Source organism: Neocloeon triangulifer, unplaced genomic scaffold, assembly GCF_031216515.1.
Source record: "Neocloeon triangulifer isolate White Clay Creek 2 clone unplaced genomic scaffold, ASM3121651v1 ptg000012l, whole genome shotgun sequence".
Classification (NCBI taxonomy): Eukaryota; Metazoa; Arthropoda; class Insecta; order Ephemeroptera; family Baetidae; genus Neocloeon; species Neocloeon triangulifer.
Window position 1 is genome coordinate 13,793,770 of NW_026775554.1, and position 18,620 is coordinate 13,812,389.

Sequence of the window (18,620 nt, forward strand, 5' to 3'; positions counted from 1 at the left end):
TCTTTCAGAACCAATATAACTTAATATTCTTTGTGCGCAGTAGACGGTTTTACATTCATTCTTGTGTTTTGCGCAGATTTTCCATCATTCTTGCTTAGTTTTCAAATAAAATTCTTTGACAAATCGTTCCTTACGAGTCGGCCGAAGGTCTTCTTGCAGGTATTGAAAATTCTTGCCCTTTTTGCATCATTTTCCGGGATATTTTCACACGAGTACGTGTTCAAAGTCCAACTCATTGCTAGCCCCAGATTTTTCTCTACGTTTTTGACCCAAATGTTTAAAAAAAATTCAACCACGGGGGTGAAAAGAACAAGTCTGTAATTCTTTGGGTCGAATGCATGCCCTTGCCCCGTACATTATTACGTCATCCGGATGACATACAGATGTAAATTAAAATTGGGGTTGATGCACCCTCTTTGCAATTGATTGTCTGACATTACGCCGAACATGTGGGGGAGTTGGGCTCAGAATCGGCCACCGATTAAAATGATATCTGGGTCATGGCGGGATGGTGCACGCGCCAGCCCCTCCATATTTAGACTAGCTATTGGCACTTGGCCTGTCCTTAGCCAGACTCTGACTTCAGACTGTTTTCAGCTCGCATCAGTCAACCATGGGTGTCCCAGCCGGAGATGTTGAGAAGGGAAAGAAGGTGATTAATTGAAATTTGATAATTATGTTAATATATTGTTAAAATAATTTGCATCGATTTTCCTAGATTTTCGTCCAAAGGTGCGCACAATGCCACACCGTTGAGGCTGGTGGCAAGCACAAGACTGGACCCAACCTGCACGGTCTGATCGGCAGAAAAACCGGACAGGCTGCTGGATTTTCCTACACGGACGCCAACAAAGCCAAGGGTAATTTTACAGGGATTCCTTATAAACGCTTATCGCTCTTGGCCTAATTCTCTTCTCAATAACGAGTTTCCTATTGTGCACTTTACAACCAGCAGTGCATCGTTACGTCATCAACGACTTGTTTTGCGCAACGCCCATTGCAACAGCTTTGAATTCCTTGGCTTAATTTAAATTGCACTTTATTCATTTTCTTATTCCCTCTTCTTTGATAACATTTATGCCTCCTGATTACCAACACGTGTGAAAAATTAAGCGCCAGACTTATATGATGCTTCTCTTATCAATAACTGATTGCAAAATTCAATAAGGAGCACTGAATAAAAATCATGTTCACCCTAATTATGATAACTGCAATGTACAATAATTGGTACAATCTTTTAAGCATTAATATAATTTTTTATTAATGTACATTTAAACTGTATGAGTATATTTTGCAACACTCATTAGAAGTTTGCATTGCGAAAAGCCCATTATCATACTATTTTGTAATTTTTTATGTGGTCATAATTATATACTTATTTTTTTTAAAAGGTTCATGTCATATGGAAATCCAATTGCACAATCCTTTTTTTAAATATCTTTATAAACTTTTTTTAATTAATTTTTTTAATGAAATACAATTGTACCACCTTGCAGGTATCACATGGAACCCCGACACCCTCTTTGAGTACTTGGAGAACCCTAAAAAGTACATCCCTGGCACCAAGATGGTGTTTGCTGGTCTCAAGAAGCCCCAGGAGAGGGGAGACTTGATCGCCTACCTTGTCGCCTCCACCAAGTAGAGCGCCAAAGTTATTAGTTCTCAACAGCAGACTTTCGAAAATAAAATAATAAATGTTTTAACCAAAAAAATGGCGATTCCAAAAACGTAGTTCATTATGTTATTGGTTATACAGAGTGGAGCTGTTAAAATTTATTGATGGATCAAGAGTTGTTAATAATAATAAGTTACAAAGCGTTAAGGTGATTTGATTTCTTATGCATGGCTGAATGCGCCCCTGATGTGTAATTTCTTATACAATACCTCTCTTGTAAAGCTGGACTTACAGGATTTATTTATTTTGTGCGTTTTAATTTATGTATATTCTGTTCAGTCTGGTCACGACCTTTGACTATTATAATTTGTGATTTTGCTGGACGAGTTGCATAACGATCCCATTTTCTGCGAAAACTCTTGTTTAAGTATTTTTGTGCTTTATCCACTGTACAATTTTAGCCTCCACTTCTTGTGTTCAAGACACTAATAAATAATGAAGTTGTTGATCAAATTCTGTCACTTTTCTTTATAAAATCATTTAAAAAATCTAATCATAAAATTCATAAAATAATATTTCTTAATTGGTAAAATATGGCATTGCAAGTCGGAAGTAGTAATGAACTTTTTAGAGGTCAGATCAGTTTGAGACCAAGGTTTTTTCGAATCAGAAAGCCAGCAATATGCCAGTTCTTTTTAAACAGTTAACTTAATAATCCACGATTTTTTGAGCGGGTAAGCGCAAAATTTGATTACCCCCTGTGCTCCCCTTTCCGTTTTGCACAGAACAGGCGCATTGCTAAAATGGCATAGATGGCTCTGGGGGTGCCGCTCTGAACTCCTATAAAGCCTGACAGCCGCCAGCTGTTTCTGGAAACACATTTTTGTGCTGAAAGCAATCGCCGCTTCGAAACTCGCAGCCTCCTGTGACAACGACAACACTAGGACAGAATTCCCGATGTTTTTCTCAAACTTCTTTCCTCTGACAATGGTGAAGACTCAGGACGCTCAAACGACGACCGAACAACCCACGGAGCAGCCCAAAAAGCTGAAACCGTGCTGTGCTTGCCCGGAAACCAAGAAGCCGAGAGACCAGTGGTAAGTTTCAACTTATTTTAAGTTACATAATAATGCAATAATAATTGAAGTAAAAAATGCTAACTGAATATTTATGTCCCCAGCATTATTGAAAAAGGTGAAGAGAACTGCCAAGACCTTATCGAGGCGCACAAGGAATGCATGAGGAAAATGGGATTCAACATTTGATCGACCTTGTACTGGTTCTCCGTTAAATTAAATTATACACATCAAGAGGTTGTATGTACATAATATATAGGTGTAGACATTTTTGTAGATAAATTTATCAATTCACCTTTGCCAAAGTCATCTGTTCTCAATGTTAATTTAATAACTATGTGTTAAAAAAAATACAAAAATATATTTCACTTGAATTTATTTCACCTCTAGTATATTTTTTCAACAAAACTATCCTTTTTTGTTGATGAATTTCATGATGTAGGGATCATTTGTGAGTATTTGCATACATATAATTGAATTTGATTTTGGCTTTTCCACAATTGGGTTATACATATTATTAAATGTTTTAGCAGAAAAAAGAAAAAATTCAATAATATTTATTGCAGTTATTTCTGCCTGGAGCCACAAAACTGACTCATGAAGATATGAATCACTTTGACATAAATTATTATTACATCAAATATGAATTAAGTCATATTTTTTCTCATAATTTATTTTTTTCCAGAGGTTATATTTTTCAACATTTCCAACTATTAAATAAATTATTATAAACACAAAATTGCAATGATTGGTCAGATCAGGTTCAGATTATGCATAAAATTGTGTCATTATTTTATGAGTTAATTAGTTAATTTGAAAAATTAATTTCTCTTCAGACTTTTTTTTATTTAAAAAACTTAAAATCGTACTTATCATTTGCTAAATAATTTTGGCTACAGCTGATTGCAGCCCTCAGACAATATCTAGCGCAGAATATCTTTTTTTGAATTCTACTAAAAAATAATTGGCTCCAAATTTTTCCCATCAAAAATAAGCGGCGTTTCAATTAAAACACCGCAAAACTTTCCTTCTCACTATAATATTATTTATTTTACAAATTAAAGCTTTTATACTGGGTTGAATGATAAATGCTATTTAGTGTAGGTGGCAAATTAATGCAATTTATTGTTCATTTGTGTGTTAGTCATGGAATTTCACAATGGTCGATCAATTGTTTTTTATCACTGAATTTTTCACAATCGGTCAGGAGCAGTTTAGTGAATTATGAATTATGGAATGTGATGAAATTCTACCCAAATAGTGTGTGTGTAGTATCTGCTTCTAGATCTGACCATAAAATTTTTGGAGCTGCAACTTTTATTAAAATTAGGTGCTGATTTCAATTCTCTTTTTCAATGTTGCGATAAATATATTTTTAACATGCTCTAGCTGACTGACAACTATTCAAAAATGAAGATTTCAAACTGGCTGATATTTTTTAACTTTAAACCCGCTAATTTTGATTATTTAAAAATTCATGTTTGCTTGATTAATTGTAAGAGAGGTAAGTTCAAAACGCAATTCACTAATTCAGGTTGAGCAACATTCATCAGGTAAAAGTAAAATTTAGATGTATTTTTCAACCGAGAAAAAAAGTAATAATTATTATTAATTGTTCAAAGATTTCACTGTCTAGGGCTACTGAATTAGGGAGTGCATAGAGTATTTTTAAACTTATATAATTAATGTGTTATAATTTCATGGATGACTGGCAGTTCGAATTTTAAAATAAACTTATTTAAATTTTTTGTTCGTCAGCTCCAAATTTTGAAAATTTGCATTTTACATAATAATAATTATTGCATTTGATAAAATAATTCTGTGAATAGGAGACTTGTGGGGTTGTCAAGCAAAATGAGTGTTAGGTGAGAGATAATGGATTTATAGCCAGGTGCAAGGAGTGGCTGGTGGAGTCTACTGGTTTCAGTGTTCCTTAGGACATGTCAAGTTGAAACTACGTTTCGTGATCACAAGAAGTACATACACCTGCATGGTAAAAATGTGCTCCACATGTGGATGTAACATCACTTAAATAAAAAACTTGAATACAATAAAAATCAGGAACTTTCTTCGGGCAAAATTTTTTGTAATAAATTTCAAAACTAACAAAAAAACCCAGATATTCATCTACAGGCAGCAATAAAGGCTGGCATCAACATCAGTAGGCAAATAGGCAGACCCACTCTGATAAACAAATAACAATTTCGTAGAGTTTCTGATTCATCTTCACAAGGCAAAGCAATTAAAAATAGCGTAACAAGTATTGCTCGGACACAGTTCGTGCAGACACAACGGAGTGGGAACCCATTGAAATAGTGATTAGATTTGTAATATTTTGCATAATTTAACTACTTTTGTTGCATCACATATTGAGTAAGTCGTCATCATCTAACGCAGCATGCATACTGGGCACTTGAAGCAGCTGTCTTGATCATCGGTCTTGAGGCACTCTAATGGAACGAAGTATTTTGCTTTGCTGTAAAATTTACTTCAGTAACATGAAATACATAATTAGGGACAAAACACACCTGATAGTCATACTCTGTGTCCATTATTCCTGTAACTGCCACCAACTGGTACTGCCGCGCCTTCATGGCTGCCAAAGATTTTTTGATCAGGCGCATCCCCGCAGCTGCAGTTGCCGTCCCGTGCAACTGGTTCATTTGCTGTGGTGTGTGGCTGGGGTCAAAAACAATAAGATTGATGTTTCCATCTTTCAACTGTTCCACTCCAACAATGGTTCGACTGTGGCCTAATGAAAAAAACGGCATTGCTTGAACTTTGTAATCATAATAAATCAATTTAAAGTACCTTGATGTTGCAAATAAAGGGGAGGTTTGAATTCATCATTTCTCTGGAAGTATTGCAGCACCCAATTGAACATCTCTGGGTGGCTACCGTCGGGGGCAGTCGGACGATGGAAATCAGCCAGCTGGCAACGAATTCTTAAGGACGAGAAGAATGTTACTACCTCGGTTGCCCCTATCCACTTTCGGGTATTGAAGAGTTTGCCTCCCAGTTGATCACAGCCCTGCAGGTCAAATCCCTGGCGCCAGGCCCACTCGATGTGCTGTTGAAGCCTTGAAATTGATGGTATTGAACTTCGGCTGACCTGAATGAAAAATTATTTGTACTTTAACATGAGATCTTATATAATAACAAACCATCTCCACTCCAAGAGGCGCACTGTGGGAATTAGGTTGATCGTAGCTGGCCACTGCAAAGCCAAAGATTCCCCCACCAACCAAGGAGGGCTTGTACAGCTGCTCGTTGTACCCAGTGTGGTGCAGCAAAGATGATATCAGCATTTGCATGTTCCTGTAACCACAACCCCAGCCCTTGTCTCCATAGGTTGAAGCATAGTGGTCAACTGTGGTGCACATGAAGGTGTTCACCACACTAGGGCTCGAAGCACTGAAGCTTCGTATTTTAGGCACCAGGTCTAGAGGGAATTTATAAAAAAAAAAAACTTAATTTTGTTACGTTAAACACCATTAAATTTACCTTTGGTGCAAGAGCTGCTATCATCGACACCATTTTGCTCAGCTGTTTTCAGTTCACACTGTCTCTCATAATAATCAGAAACACTCATTTCTCCTGCGTATACTGCTTTTTGCATATTTGTCATGCTCTGCTCTCGAAAGTTTCCTTGATTGTCCATCCCATATTGAGCCTAAGACAAAAATATTTTTGAAAATATATGGAAATAAATTTACAAAATTTTTTACCCTGAGCATTTCAAATTCCTTTTGCTCTCTTTGACGTCTCACTTCCTTTTCCCGTTTCTCGATCTCTCTAGCAAGCATCCTATCACTAGACACGTCTGGTGTGATTGGGGTGACTCCTGATTTTTTCCATTAGGCTTTGAAAATTTTACTTTTTGACATTATTACCTTTTTGATTAAAATGCTCTTCAATGTGCCGAGTCATTTCCCGATGGTCCCTAAAGCCAGTCATGCAGCAAACAGGGCAGCCCTCAGCACTGCCAGATTCTACCCTCGATCTGACACTTGTTGGCTAATAGAGATGAAATTGTTTGAGTATCATAAAATCAGCACAGCATTAATTTATACTTTGCATGGGCTGAGGATGTCTTTATGCTCGATGTTGACGTGAAGTTCCAAGTCTGGTGTGTCGTAAAAACTCCTGCTGCAGAAGGGACAGTGGTAGTCTTTTTGTCTAGCAGAAGCACCTCCGCTGAAAGTTGCCAAAGGAGCGCAACCTCCATTGTAGTGAGGCGTAGGATCGGCAGGAGGAAAAGAGGGACTAGTGAGATCAAAGTGGGCTCGATTGATGTGCTCTTCAAGTAATACTGGCGATGAGTGTTTGAAAGGACACAGCGGACATTGCTGTTCCACCTAAGCAAATTAATTAAGTTATTGTGTATAAAAGATAAATATGTATAAAATTTAATATTGATCAATAATCAATTATTGACTAGACATGGTTTGATTGGCTGTCAGCTAAAATTGAGCTGTATATAGAACAAGACATTGATCTGTCAAGTGTGGAGCAGCATCTAACAATCTAATTATTGAACAGGAATTTACCTGTGCTACAACCTTAGCCGGACTAGATTTTTGCTTCAAATTAAGAGACATCTGAGATCGAAGGGGTGACCCTTGGGGTTGTCTTTTCTCAACAAGATGCTGTGGAGCTGGTGGGCCCAGTGGTTCTCCTTCTTCTTCTTCATCATCATTGTTGTTGTTATTGTTGTTGAGGTTGTTATTATGCTGCTGGTCCCAAGTCCACGTCTCCCCATTTTCTTTTGGTAGCTCCTCAAGTTGCTGCAATAAAAAAATTAACTTAATTTCTGTTTATAAAGATGATTTTTTGTAAATAAATAAATATAAAACCTTTGATAATATGAATATAATTTGAATTTGTAAATTGACTTGTAAATTCTTCATATTTAAAGTGCAATATTTATTTATGAAAGGATATTTAAAAACAATAAAATTCATAGTTTTATTTCTACAAAATTTTTGATAAAAAAAAGGAGAATAAAATATGAAATAAGCCCAATTTTAATATGCATATGATTACCCTGTCTTCGTGGACTTTTGCCTTTTCAAGGTATCGCTGCAAGGTGCTGTAGTAAGGCTCAGAGGTGCTGCCTTCGAGTTCAATCTCGGGTGAAGCAGCAGAAGCAGTCGAGTACTGAAGCTGGTCGTCATCGTCAATGAAGGCCATCAGCTCATGCTCAGGCGTCAGGTACTCAAGGTGCGTGCTGTTCACGTGCACCATCAACTCGTCAGCCGAGATGTCCCCAAGGTCGCAGAAAGGGCAAGAGACGGCGCCCTCAACGTGTTGGAACAACATGTGGGTGCGCAGCTGCTCATCATTGAGCCCTTCGAGCCCACAGATCTCACAAGAATAGCTGAAGTCCGGCACCTTGCTTGCAGCCATGCCTGAAATTAATTGTTGGTAAAATATTTTTAATTCACTTTTAAAAACATCGCCCCTTCAAAGATCAATAAAAGTTAAAAATTAATTATAAAAAATATATTGTACAAAAATGATGTGATTTGAGTTGTACAATTTTTAAAGTAATTATGTATGTATTTGAGATGTTACTATAATTCATGATAAAGATCCCGAGAGTTAAATTTAAAGCATAGCCTATTATTTGAAAACGTTGAAAAACATACTACACAATGTCACAAATTAAACAGTGACAATTCGCTTATAATTCGTATGTATATAATCAGGATAAATTGCAAATTTAAATAAGTACAAAAATCAATATATGCATCCCCATGTTTGCAAAGTGCCAATGTAATTCCATGCCTCCAACGTCCCTGCAGTTGATTTAAAGGAAAAAAATTCGTAAGACAAAACCACTTCAACAGAATGACAATCATTGGGGTAGATGAGATGACCGAGTTTTTCAAGAAAACACAAGAGCGACGGTTTTAAGACACTTAGGGTCAAAGGGGTGTATTGCCAGTTATCTATAAACAACGAAAAAATTACCTGAATGCCAAAAGTTCAGTCGTAAATCAAAATTTCCAGGTCGGGCCGAATCATTTTCGAAGGGAAAACAAAACACTCCGTGAATCGTTCGGCCTCGGGCAAGCACATCTGCAGGTGTGCGGCGTTGCCAAATAAGGCACAACAGAGGCCAAAAAACCGCAACGAGCCAAAATATACCGGTTTTCAGTTACAAGTTCAGAAATTTTGTAAATAAATAATGAACAACATCAAAATATTATTTGATTTTACCTCAGAATTAATTGATTTAGTTGTTTTAATCATTAAAAAGGTAAAACTGGCACTTTTAAGTCAGTTTTCCAAATGGTAATAACAATTTGTAATCGTTTTGCAAGAATCGGTAATGTTCGCAATGCGGGCCGGCCTGAATAGACGAGAGACTGCCTGATTGGCGGCAACGTCGCGTAAAAAGGGTTTAATGCAAAAGCAAAACAAGAAGGGCGAGTCACAGCAGTCACTTTTGCAGCGACTTTATCTGGACAGGACGCAACGATTTCGGACAAGCTGGTATCAAACGTGTCCTATTTCGCGTCCGGACGCATGTGACACCCACGTGCAGACTCAGGTGAGGCGCAGAAACTCCTGCGGGACTTGCCAATTTGGGTCAATCGGGACCTTCGCTGGAGAGGGCCACTCCATTCCTTTCGTTCTCATCGCTCGCTCGCACGACAAAATGTATGAGCGAGCTATTAAATTTGTTATTTTGATCCTCGGACTATAGGTTTTGATCCGAGCAGGAAAATTTCTAACTTTCATCTCTATTGTGTGCCAGAGGATTTGGAGGATTTCATTTAATTTTGTATGATTGCATTGAGAAATTAAACGCACTCTCAGGGGGGTTAGTTTGCGTAGCATAAACAAAAGTAAAAAGTCTCGAATTTTTAGAAAGGAGAGATGATGGTTTTGTATGAGGATCGTTTGATTTTCATTTCTTGTTTCGCATTTTTTTAAACGTAAATCTTATCAGTACTTGAATTGAATAGTTATAAAAAAACCGTCTGGAATAAATTTTTTTTATATATTAATTTTTTTTACTTTTTATCCTTTTTATTTATTTAGGGGAAAATGCTTTTTTAACTCGTTAAAAGCCCACAAACTCGAGGTTTAGAAATGGAGATAAGTTAAAATATTTTATTCCGTTTTATTCCTTTTCTTTTTCTTTTTTTTAATGGAAATATTTATATCAACTGGAGGGTTAAACATCTTGTATCACAAAACTCCCTCGTTTAATCTGCAAAATAATTTTATTTTGAAGATGCCAAAATTTTGCGTGTTCTTTCTAGATTTTATTGATCTAAAAACCAGGTGTTTTGATAATCTGCTATGGCATTTTTTAGTTTAAAAAAAAACTTATGATTTTCACCAAAAAAATTAAAATTGTTAAATTTTATTATGACTACATGTGCCTCCCCTTGTTTAAGCACAACAAAATGATTTATTAAATCAGGTTTTTTCCCTTTAGTTTGAATAGCATGGCGAGCGAAACAGGGCCATTTGCCGGCTTAAATGACGCCATCCAGGAACTAGGGCTGCTGAGTGGAAGCAGAGTGACCCCAAGACCAACTTTTCTGCGGGAGCACTTGGAGCACTTTCGACTGCAGGGCTGCTGCGAGAGGGCCGCTCTGCAGCCGTGCCAGACGTGGAACCTGTCAGGGGCCGAGTCGGCAGTGCACGGCGTGTGCCGGGGAGTGTGCCAGGGCCAGGAGAACCATTTCAGGAGCAGGACTCTCTTCTGTGTGGCTCCCACGACATTGATGGGAGAGTTCTTGGCCTCCCAAAATGCCAACCTCTCCACCCCATACAGACGCAGCTGTCCTGCAAAACTGGCGCAGCTTTCTATCAACTCACACAGGTAACTATTTTTTTTTTTAACAAAATGAATTGAAAAGAATTTCTATCTTAATGGGCATAATCAAATCCATTAATTGATATTAGATTTATATTCAAAACAAATATTCAAAAGAAAAGTGGCTCTTCAAAAAAAAAAATTTTATTATTGAAAGAACTTGATATGACTTACCTTAAGTAACGCTTAATTATTTTGTATTCTGCTATTTCAGGCAACACCACATGAAGCCATACAACATCCCTTGGCGGCGAGAAGAGCGTGTGCGAACAAAAAGTGAAAATGGGGACACGCCGGAAGAGGAGCCTAAGGTTCCATTGCTGCTGGTGGCGCCGACAACGCCACTGTTTCGATCTCGCTCCCTTGAGGACGTTCGATCTCCCTCTACTGAAGAGGACTTGGACGACGTGTCGCAAGAGATTCAGCGACTGCATGTCAATGAGTGACCGCACTGCTCAAAGCAGGCCTTACCTAGACTGAAGTCGCACAAAATTCTCACCGCTGCTGCTCTTGTTGCTGTTTTCCATCATATAGCTCTTGGAAGCTTTTAATATTTATTTACTGGTTTGCTAAAAAGTAGACATAAATGATTGAAGCAAAAAGCAGCTTAGTTAAATCTTTTGATCCTTTGACATCTCTATTCCGTCGAAACATACATGCATCATGTATATTGTTTTTAATTGAAAACTTTTGTTTCTTTCGTTCTTGCAAAAAAGTAAGCTTTATTATCACTCTTTTTTTACTAAGGTTTGTGTATTTAATTTCTAGAGCAAAATGAAAAAAAAACTGAAGAAATGAATGTAAATATAAGATAATAAATTCTTTGTTGCACTTTCCTGAAATATTTGTATTAGTAATTGATAAATTAAAATTATGTACTTCATTTTGTTCACTTCAGGCTCAGAAGTCACTGACATACTGACAAAGAGTATTACTCTTTTTGATTGTCTGTTTTCCAAGATCTGTAAAAATTGGATAAATCTGACACCAGTCTGACACTAAATATAAAATAAACTTTAATTTTTTCAACTATCACAAAAGTTACCGCTTAAAAAACATTAATTATTATTTTTTTTCTTTTTTGTAAATTGTGGAATCTTACTCTATAGCGCTCTATAGATTATGTTATATCAAGGGTTGCATTGTAAACTTTCAAATTTTATCAACTCTAGCATAAAACTAAAAACATTTATAATATCAAAAGATGGAATTAGCTATCAATTCAGCTTTTGAACATTTTATCAATCACATTTTAATTTCAGACGTTAAGAACAATGATCAATTTCAATAAATTTTTTATATCGGAGATCGGAGACGAAAAGAGTGAAGAGCTTTTGAGCATTGATTTACTAGATGAAATTATTAGGTCCATGCTTTTGAGACTGGAATTTTTCGCGCCTGTTGACTCCAGTCCTCCCTCATCCCTAAATACTTTCCTGTCATTGGTTGAGACCTGTCAACAGCGCCCCAACGGCAAAATCGAGCACTTCAAAACATAAACAATGGCCGCTGCTGGAGTATTCCTTCGGCGAACCGCAGTGCCGATTTATTCGATTTTCAACCATGTCCGCCGTCAAAAGTCGACAGTTTGCCATAAATTAATTGTGACACAATACGGAGAGCCGATAAAATCGTTATCCATGGTGGAAGACACTTTGCCAAGTCTTAAATCCGACGAGGTACATACTTTGCTTGCTCTGAACATTACGACACAAAATTATAATATGTAGTTACGATAATTAAATAAAAATGTAATTTTATTGCAAAATTGAATAAATCAAAATCTACCGAGAAATTTTATGATACATTATTTAAATGTTGCAAATTTTCTTGCAGGTCAAAGTTCAAATGCTGGCAGCTACTGTGAACCCCGCCGACATCAACACAATCCAAGGCTCGTACGCCGTAAAACCAGACATTCCCTTTATTGGAGGAAACGAAGGTGTCGGTGAAATTGTGGAGGTTGGGTCAGAAGTCACGCAGCTCAAAGTTGGTGACCGAGTTTTGCCTGCAATTAATGCATGGGGCACTTGGCGCACATATGCCGTCTGCCCTCAACACCAAATTTTTAAGGTATTACGTTATTAATAATAAAAGAGAATAAAAATTTTAATATTACTTTGCACATTAAAGGTCTCATCAGACTTGAGCCCTGTAGAGGCTGCCACATTGAGTGTGAATCCTTGCACTGCCTACAGAATGTTGAAGGACTTTGTCTCTTTAAACGGTGGCGATGTCGTCATTCAAAACGGAGCCAATAGTGCTGTCGGACAGAGTGTGATTCAGATGTGCAAGGCGTTGGGAATCAAGTCCGTAAACATTGTTCGCAATAGGCCTGATATCGACATATTGAAACAAGAATTGGAAAATCTTGGTGCTGATGTTGTCTTGACTGAAGAGGAATTGAGGTATTTTAATTTTACGATAACAGATAAAATAACCTTTTGAAATGTTAAAAAAAAATGTCTATTTTTAATGCTTGAAATGCACTAGCTTGAAAATATTCGAAGTACCTGGATTTAATGCTCAATTAAATTTCACAGGACAACAGACATTTTCAAGAGTAAATCAGTTGCAAAACCAGTGCTTGGTTTGAACTGTGTCGGAGGTAAAAATGCCTTGGAGGTCATCCGGCAGCTGGCCAACAAAGGCGTTTTGGTCACGTACGGAGGAATGTCTCGGGAACCTCTGACTGTGCCCACCACTGCCCTGATCTTCAAGGATCTCCGATTTGTTGGCTACTGGATGACCAGGTGGAATAAAGAAAACCAAGGCAGCGAAAAGTGGGCCAAAATGTATGAGGACATTACGTGGATGATTCTCGAGAAGAAGCTGCAACCTCCTAAACACAGGCTAGTGCCATTTTCTGATTTCAAAGAGGCCATTGATAATGCAATGACGTCCAAGGGCTTTACTGGATGCAAGTACATATTTGACATGAAAAAGTGATGCAAATAAATTTTAAGTCGCATTTCAAACACAATACAATTTTTCATTCAATATTTTCGCAAGTTAAATTTTTTGAAAATATCTTTGAAAGTTACTCTTAATATGATTTTAAGAAAATTTCACATTTGTATGTTTATTACATAACTGAAACTTTTGTACAATACATTCAAAAGTAATCGCTTCCATTAGAAGTTTGATCAAGTTAGCTGAATTCCATTTATTTCTTTTTCTTTGTTTCACCAATTATTTTTTCTAATTCATATTCACAGGTTAATAATTTTAAAATTTTTGGAACATTGAAAAAAAATTATACATTCTTGCTGCGGTTTACAAAGGTGCTGCGTGATGGCAAGCAAGCGGTTCTAGACAGTAAATAATGTAGGCAGTAAGAGCATCTTTAGCAGCTTTATTATCTCAATTCTATCATTTTTAGATAGTTGGATAATTTTGATAATTGTTTCTTGTATAAGCAATGGAGAGCAAAAAATTTTCACATCAACAAATTATTCCAATTTATTAATTTTATGAAAACATCGATCAAATTTCAACCATAAGTTTCATAAGTGGTACTCTATAGCACGATTTTAATGGTTGAGAAATTTGTTTTCGCATGCTTAACTATTAATATAAAAATTCGGGGCAAAACAAAATATTTGAAAGTCTCTTCTCTCTTTATATTCTGCATGGTGCTGCTCCCTGCTGACTGAAGCGGACGCTTTGCTTACTTCATAATGCTGATCTTTTAACCATTGAAGAAAAACTTTTTTGCATTACTATTATTATTATTATTATATTGCCGACTGCTGAGGGAGGGATTGATGATTGATTTCATTGATTGCAGTATTGAAAATGAAAAGCAACTATAGAGCCTAATAAAAAAAATGATATCGATTAATAATTCATTTTTTAATATCAAATAATGCAATTTTTTTCACAACTGATTGACTTCAAAATTCATTTATTTTCTTTTCCTTTTTGACTGATTAATATAAAGAACTCTGAAAATATAAACGTGGCCAAATATAAAATTACTTTGTAGCTAATATGTAGCCTGTACAGCATGTCGATAACATTAAAAATTGTACCACTTGAAGTCTTTTAGCACTGAGCAATTTTAAGGTGTGGTATTGAATTAGCAACGCATTAGACGTCTGATTATTCACAAAGATCGCGCACTAGGGAGATGTTGGCGACTTGGCAGACAAAAATGCAGGAGGCTAAAAGCTTAAATAACGTGCGCTGCCGAAGAACAAGTGAGATGTGTAAATGCAGTGAACAGCGTCTCATGTAATCAGCCGCGCAAGAAGCAATTACTCAAGTCGGCAGCACTGAAGCGATTGCCACCGAGAATAAGAGAGGAAAACAAGAAAGAAAGAGCCCCTGGAAAGTGCTTCGAAGAGGCGCGAATTGAGAATTTATGCTTGTGATCAAAATTAACATTCCTGCAAAAACACAGCGAAGACTGTTCTTAAAAGCGCTTAAAAGACTTCTTTAAATAGCTGTAAAAATCTCCCACTTTTAGAACTAGCAGCAGGGAAAATGCGTCAGTTTTTTTTAGCGCCTCGATAAAAAGTCAGTGCAAGTCAAAAGAGAAGAAAGAAGAAACGTTTTGCTTAAAAATGCTACCAAAATTTGAATTATTGATGATCAAATTCAAAACAAACTTGGCAGTGTGAAGAATAGTATTCTCAATATTAATAAGAGAAAATGTTTAATTTAAACAAAAATATCAAAAAGTTTAAAAAAAAATCCTGTTCGTTGAACACTTGATGACTGGATATTCACTAAAAATTTTTCATATTAAAACTAACTTGAATCCAGACACAAAAATATGGCAATTTATTTCAGTTCAAAAACTAAAATTAGTTCAAAAACGATATTTGTTTTTAGGAGTCAATTCTTATTTTGACTAAAAACTTCACAGAGAAAAGTAGTTTTTTACATAATATGTTCCAAAATATATTTAAAAAACATCAAAATATAATATATTATACAATATTTAGCGATCTCTTTAATTACTTTGTTTTGATCTCATGAAATACCAAAAGAATAAAAGCTCACTTTTTGGCAAAATAAGATGTTTTAAGAAAAAAACCTGACCGTGCATAGCAAAAATAAGCAACGAAAATTTTGTGGGCTGCGGGAATAAAAAATTTTGAGCAATATTAAGTTGGCACAAAATTGCTTACAAATTTGTTGGACGTCGTTGACGGTTCGTTTGGACAGCAGCCATCAGCAGGTGCGCAGAGTGCATCAGGTTGTGTGTTGTGTGTCCGTGATTGGCAGGCGGCGTCCACGGAGCCAGGCCAATCGCACAAGGCTGCATCGTCGGCTTAATTTGCAGACTGGTTTTCGAAACAGGGCGTGACAATGGCGGTGTAATTGCCAGCACGGCCATAAATACCACCGCGAATAATAAATAAGATTGGCTCCTTCTCGATCAGCCTCGGGCACCAGCAGGAGCAGCAACGGCAGCTCCTTCGTGTAATTTTCAAATTATAGGCTTCAATTTTTTTTCGCCGGCTGCTCCTCTCCGGCGTTGCGTGACTGGACGAGCCTCGGAATTAAGCTCGGCCGGATTTTTAATTTTTCCAAATAAAAACACCCAATGGGAGCCGGAGCCAGTTGTGGCTTTCGTGATCGGATTAATTAGAACGGCAGCTCGTGCGATTGCAGCTCTGTTATGTCTGCTACCACAAACTGAGAGACGAGGCCGCTTAGCTCCCATGATATTATTTGTGCCTGTATGGCTTGCTCTCTCACTCGCTTTGCACCTATAAATCCTATAATTGGAGATTTCAAGCCCAGATTTTATTCCGCCGCTCGCTGCTTGATTAATATTGCCTCTCTGATACCGCGGCGATGATCATTAAAATTATTCTGCGTCCATCTCCCGTTTGTGGATTTTTCCCGCGAGGGGACAGATTTTTCTGATTTTATACGCAGTCGGCGAGCCGCTATCTTGATTTTAATTAAAATTAGGTATAATGCTAATGAGCGCGTAGATTCCTACAGATTTATTGGCGAGGGACATTATAAACATGTTGACGATTTTATTCGGCAGTGAATGCTTCTCTAAATCAGATAAGAGAATACACTCAATTCGATCGAGCAAGAAATAATACAACATATAATAAAATTAATTTTCTGTGTGGGAATCTAAGATTTTATGGATCATAAAATCAAGAAAATCAATATTAATTTCTGTCCCGAGCTGTCTTGAAAAACTTTTTATGGGAACAAAAATTATTAATATATATAATCGATAAGCTGTAGTATGTATATAAGTTCAGCAAAAATTCTTCTCATGGAAATGAGCTTCAAATTCTTGAAATTTACTCTGGCCTCCTCACTCATGGGTATTCTACAGACTTTTTGTTGCTATGATCACAGGCTAATTTTTGTTATGAATGCTTTTTTTATGAATTATAATATGCATGTATTAAAAAATATTAAATTAGTTCTGTTATGTAATTCACAATAATATTAAAAACTATTTTTATAAATTTTCTAAAATTTCTAAAATTTTTCAATTACATTTTTGCCACTTTTTTAGTATAAGTTGAGAAATTAGAAAAATTGCTTTGTTACTTTTAAATAGCCCAATAAGCCAAAAATAAAGAAATCATTCACTTTGCAAAAATTCTTCCGTTGGAGTGTCAATCAAAATTTTCTCCACCACAGGCTCCGTCCGTTCTCTCCATTTTTACTGGACAAAAAAAAAACGCGTTGGCCATGCGGCTCTGCACTTTTGCGTTTGATCCAAACAGACAGACCACACGTGGGTTTAGCTAATATCCAATTTCACGGCGAATTAATTGACAAGCGCGCTCGGAACTTTATAATATATTTTTTCTCCGCAAGGCCATCGCCGATTAATGAAATTCACCGCCGGTAACTTCAAAAAGCGCCGGATGCACTATCGGATCTCTGCCCGTGAGTGAGTAATTAAATGTGTGCGTTGCCGACGATCAAAGAAGATTTTTTCTCTCAAACGCTGCTCTCCGAGCGAGATTCGCGCGCGGCAAAAAAGTATCAAGAGCACGCCCGCAAATTGAGTTAGTCACGGTGATTTGGATTCGGCTTCTCGGAACTCTGGCCGCGCACCTGAGAAAATTTATATAAGAGAGCAATCAATGATGCACGGCTCGATTTACATGGCCAAATGGAGAAACATAATGAGTGCTCATCCAGCCATTAATTAGACTCTTATATGAAAATCTCACGTTTCCGCTCTAGGCAGTTGGCAAAAATGAGCGGCGGTTTTCTTTCTTTTGTAAGAGTCCAGTTTGACGTTTTGTTTGTGCAAAAAGCTCTCGGAGAAACTCCGGCTGAGCTGTGCTTTTTTTCGTTTTCAGCCGGCGTGGTAATCGAAGTGAGGAGATCATTATTTGTGCGCTAGAGAGGTCATAATCCTATTTTTTCAGAGGCAGCTTTTAATCTTTAACTTCTCACGAGGGCTAGAATTAATAGTGTGTGATGAATTGAACCTTGCGGCGGGTGCTGATTACTCTGCGAGAGATATTTTGCACCTCTGATCACTTCCAAATGCGATAATTAATCTAGGTTCAAGAAATGTTTATTGGGTTCGAATTTAATCTAATTAATCTTTCTGTAATAACCACATTATTAGTATATAATTGCAATTTTCAAACATGACAACATGATGATAAATCCTTAAATCCAGATGCTTTCACATTTATAAAAATTATTTTTTCTCATTAAACAATTTTGTATTTAATTAATTATATATATTAAAATAATTAAATTTCAGTATATGAGTTGCACCTGCTGTAAACAATTAAAATTTTTATCGATTCAATTTTGACGTGTATTATTACCTCAAAATCTTGATAGAAATCCTGAAGTAAATAATTTTTTTTATATATTGAAAAAAATTAAAATATAAGAATTTCAAAAAATATTGATTGCATTTGTATAACTCAGTCTCAATCAAAATTTTTAATTTGAAGAAAAAGTGATTATGAAATGCATGCATCATATATAATTTAAATTCACTGTGGCTAATAATAAAGTCGGTATTAATTGTTTCAAAAAACAAAACAAAAAATGCCTGAGGTTCTATTTCATGGTTTGTTGCCCTGATATATTTTTACAGCAATAAACAATACCCATACAC

The 18,620-nt window shown here is 36.5% G+C and overlaps 4 protein-coding genes and 1 long non-coding RNA gene across 5 annotated transcripts; 4 read left to right on the forward strand and 1 right to left on the reverse strand.

Annotated features, from left to right (window-relative positions):
* The first annotated feature begins 53 nt into the window (after positions 1-53).
* On the forward strand, positions 54-1,822 carry LOC132197679 (cytochrome c-2). Its single transcript, XM_059621125.1, has 4 exons — positions 54-159; positions 598-652; positions 719-860; positions 1,497-1,822. The coding sequence occupies exons 2-4, from the start codon at positions 614-616 to the stop codon at positions 1,640-1,642; spliced, it is 327 nt and encodes a 108-aa protein (XP_059477108.1). The 5' UTR covers positions 54-159; positions 598-613; the 3' UTR covers positions 1,643-1,822.
* A 483-nt stretch (positions 1,823-2,305) lies between these two features.
* LOC132197538 (uncharacterized) lies at positions 2,306-3,069 on the forward strand. The gene is made up of 2 exons (XR_009441868.1): positions 2,306-2,712; positions 2,796-3,069. It is a non-coding gene; the product is annotated as an uncharacterized LOC132197538 (long non-coding RNA).
* Positions 3,070-3,751: 682 nt separating this feature from the next.
* LOC132197537 (zinc finger-containing ubiquitin peptidase 1-like) lies at positions 3,752-8,788 on the reverse strand. Its single transcript, XM_059620881.1, has 11 exons — positions 8,668-8,788; positions 7,738-8,102; positions 7,242-7,478; positions 6,765-7,049; positions 6,585-6,708; positions 6,420-6,535; positions 6,196-6,364; positions 5,856-6,133; positions 5,503-5,803; positions 5,220-5,443; positions 3,752-5,167 (listed from the first exon to the last, which is right to left on the reverse strand). Exons 2-11 carry the CDS (start codon positions 8,098-8,100, stop codon positions 5,123-5,125), a joined length of 2,142 nt encoding a protein of 713 aa, XP_059476864.1. The 5' UTR covers positions 8,101-8,102; positions 8,668-8,788; the 3' UTR covers positions 3,752-5,122.
* A 291-nt stretch (positions 8,789-9,079) lies between these two features.
* On the forward strand, positions 9,080-11,531 carry LOC132196884 (uncharacterized). Its single transcript, XM_059619819.1, has 3 exons — positions 9,080-9,250; positions 10,148-10,537; positions 10,746-11,531. The coding sequence occupies exons 2-3, from the start codon at positions 10,158-10,160 to the stop codon at positions 10,975-10,977; spliced, it is 612 nt and encodes a 203-aa protein (XP_059475802.1). The 5' UTR covers positions 9,080-9,250; positions 10,148-10,157; the 3' UTR covers positions 10,978-11,531.
* Positions 11,532-12,026: 495 nt separating this feature from the next.
* LOC132196896 (enoyl-[acyl-carrier-protein] reductase, mitochondrial) lies at positions 12,027-13,514 on the forward strand. Its single transcript, XM_059619832.1, has 4 exons — positions 12,027-12,210; positions 12,368-12,604; positions 12,665-12,939; positions 13,075-13,514. Exons 1-4 carry the CDS (start codon positions 12,034-12,036, stop codon positions 13,478-13,480), a joined length of 1,095 nt encoding a protein of 364 aa, XP_059475815.1. The 5' UTR covers positions 12,027-12,033; the 3' UTR covers positions 13,481-13,514.
* Positions 13,515-18,620: the final 5,106 nt, after the last annotated feature.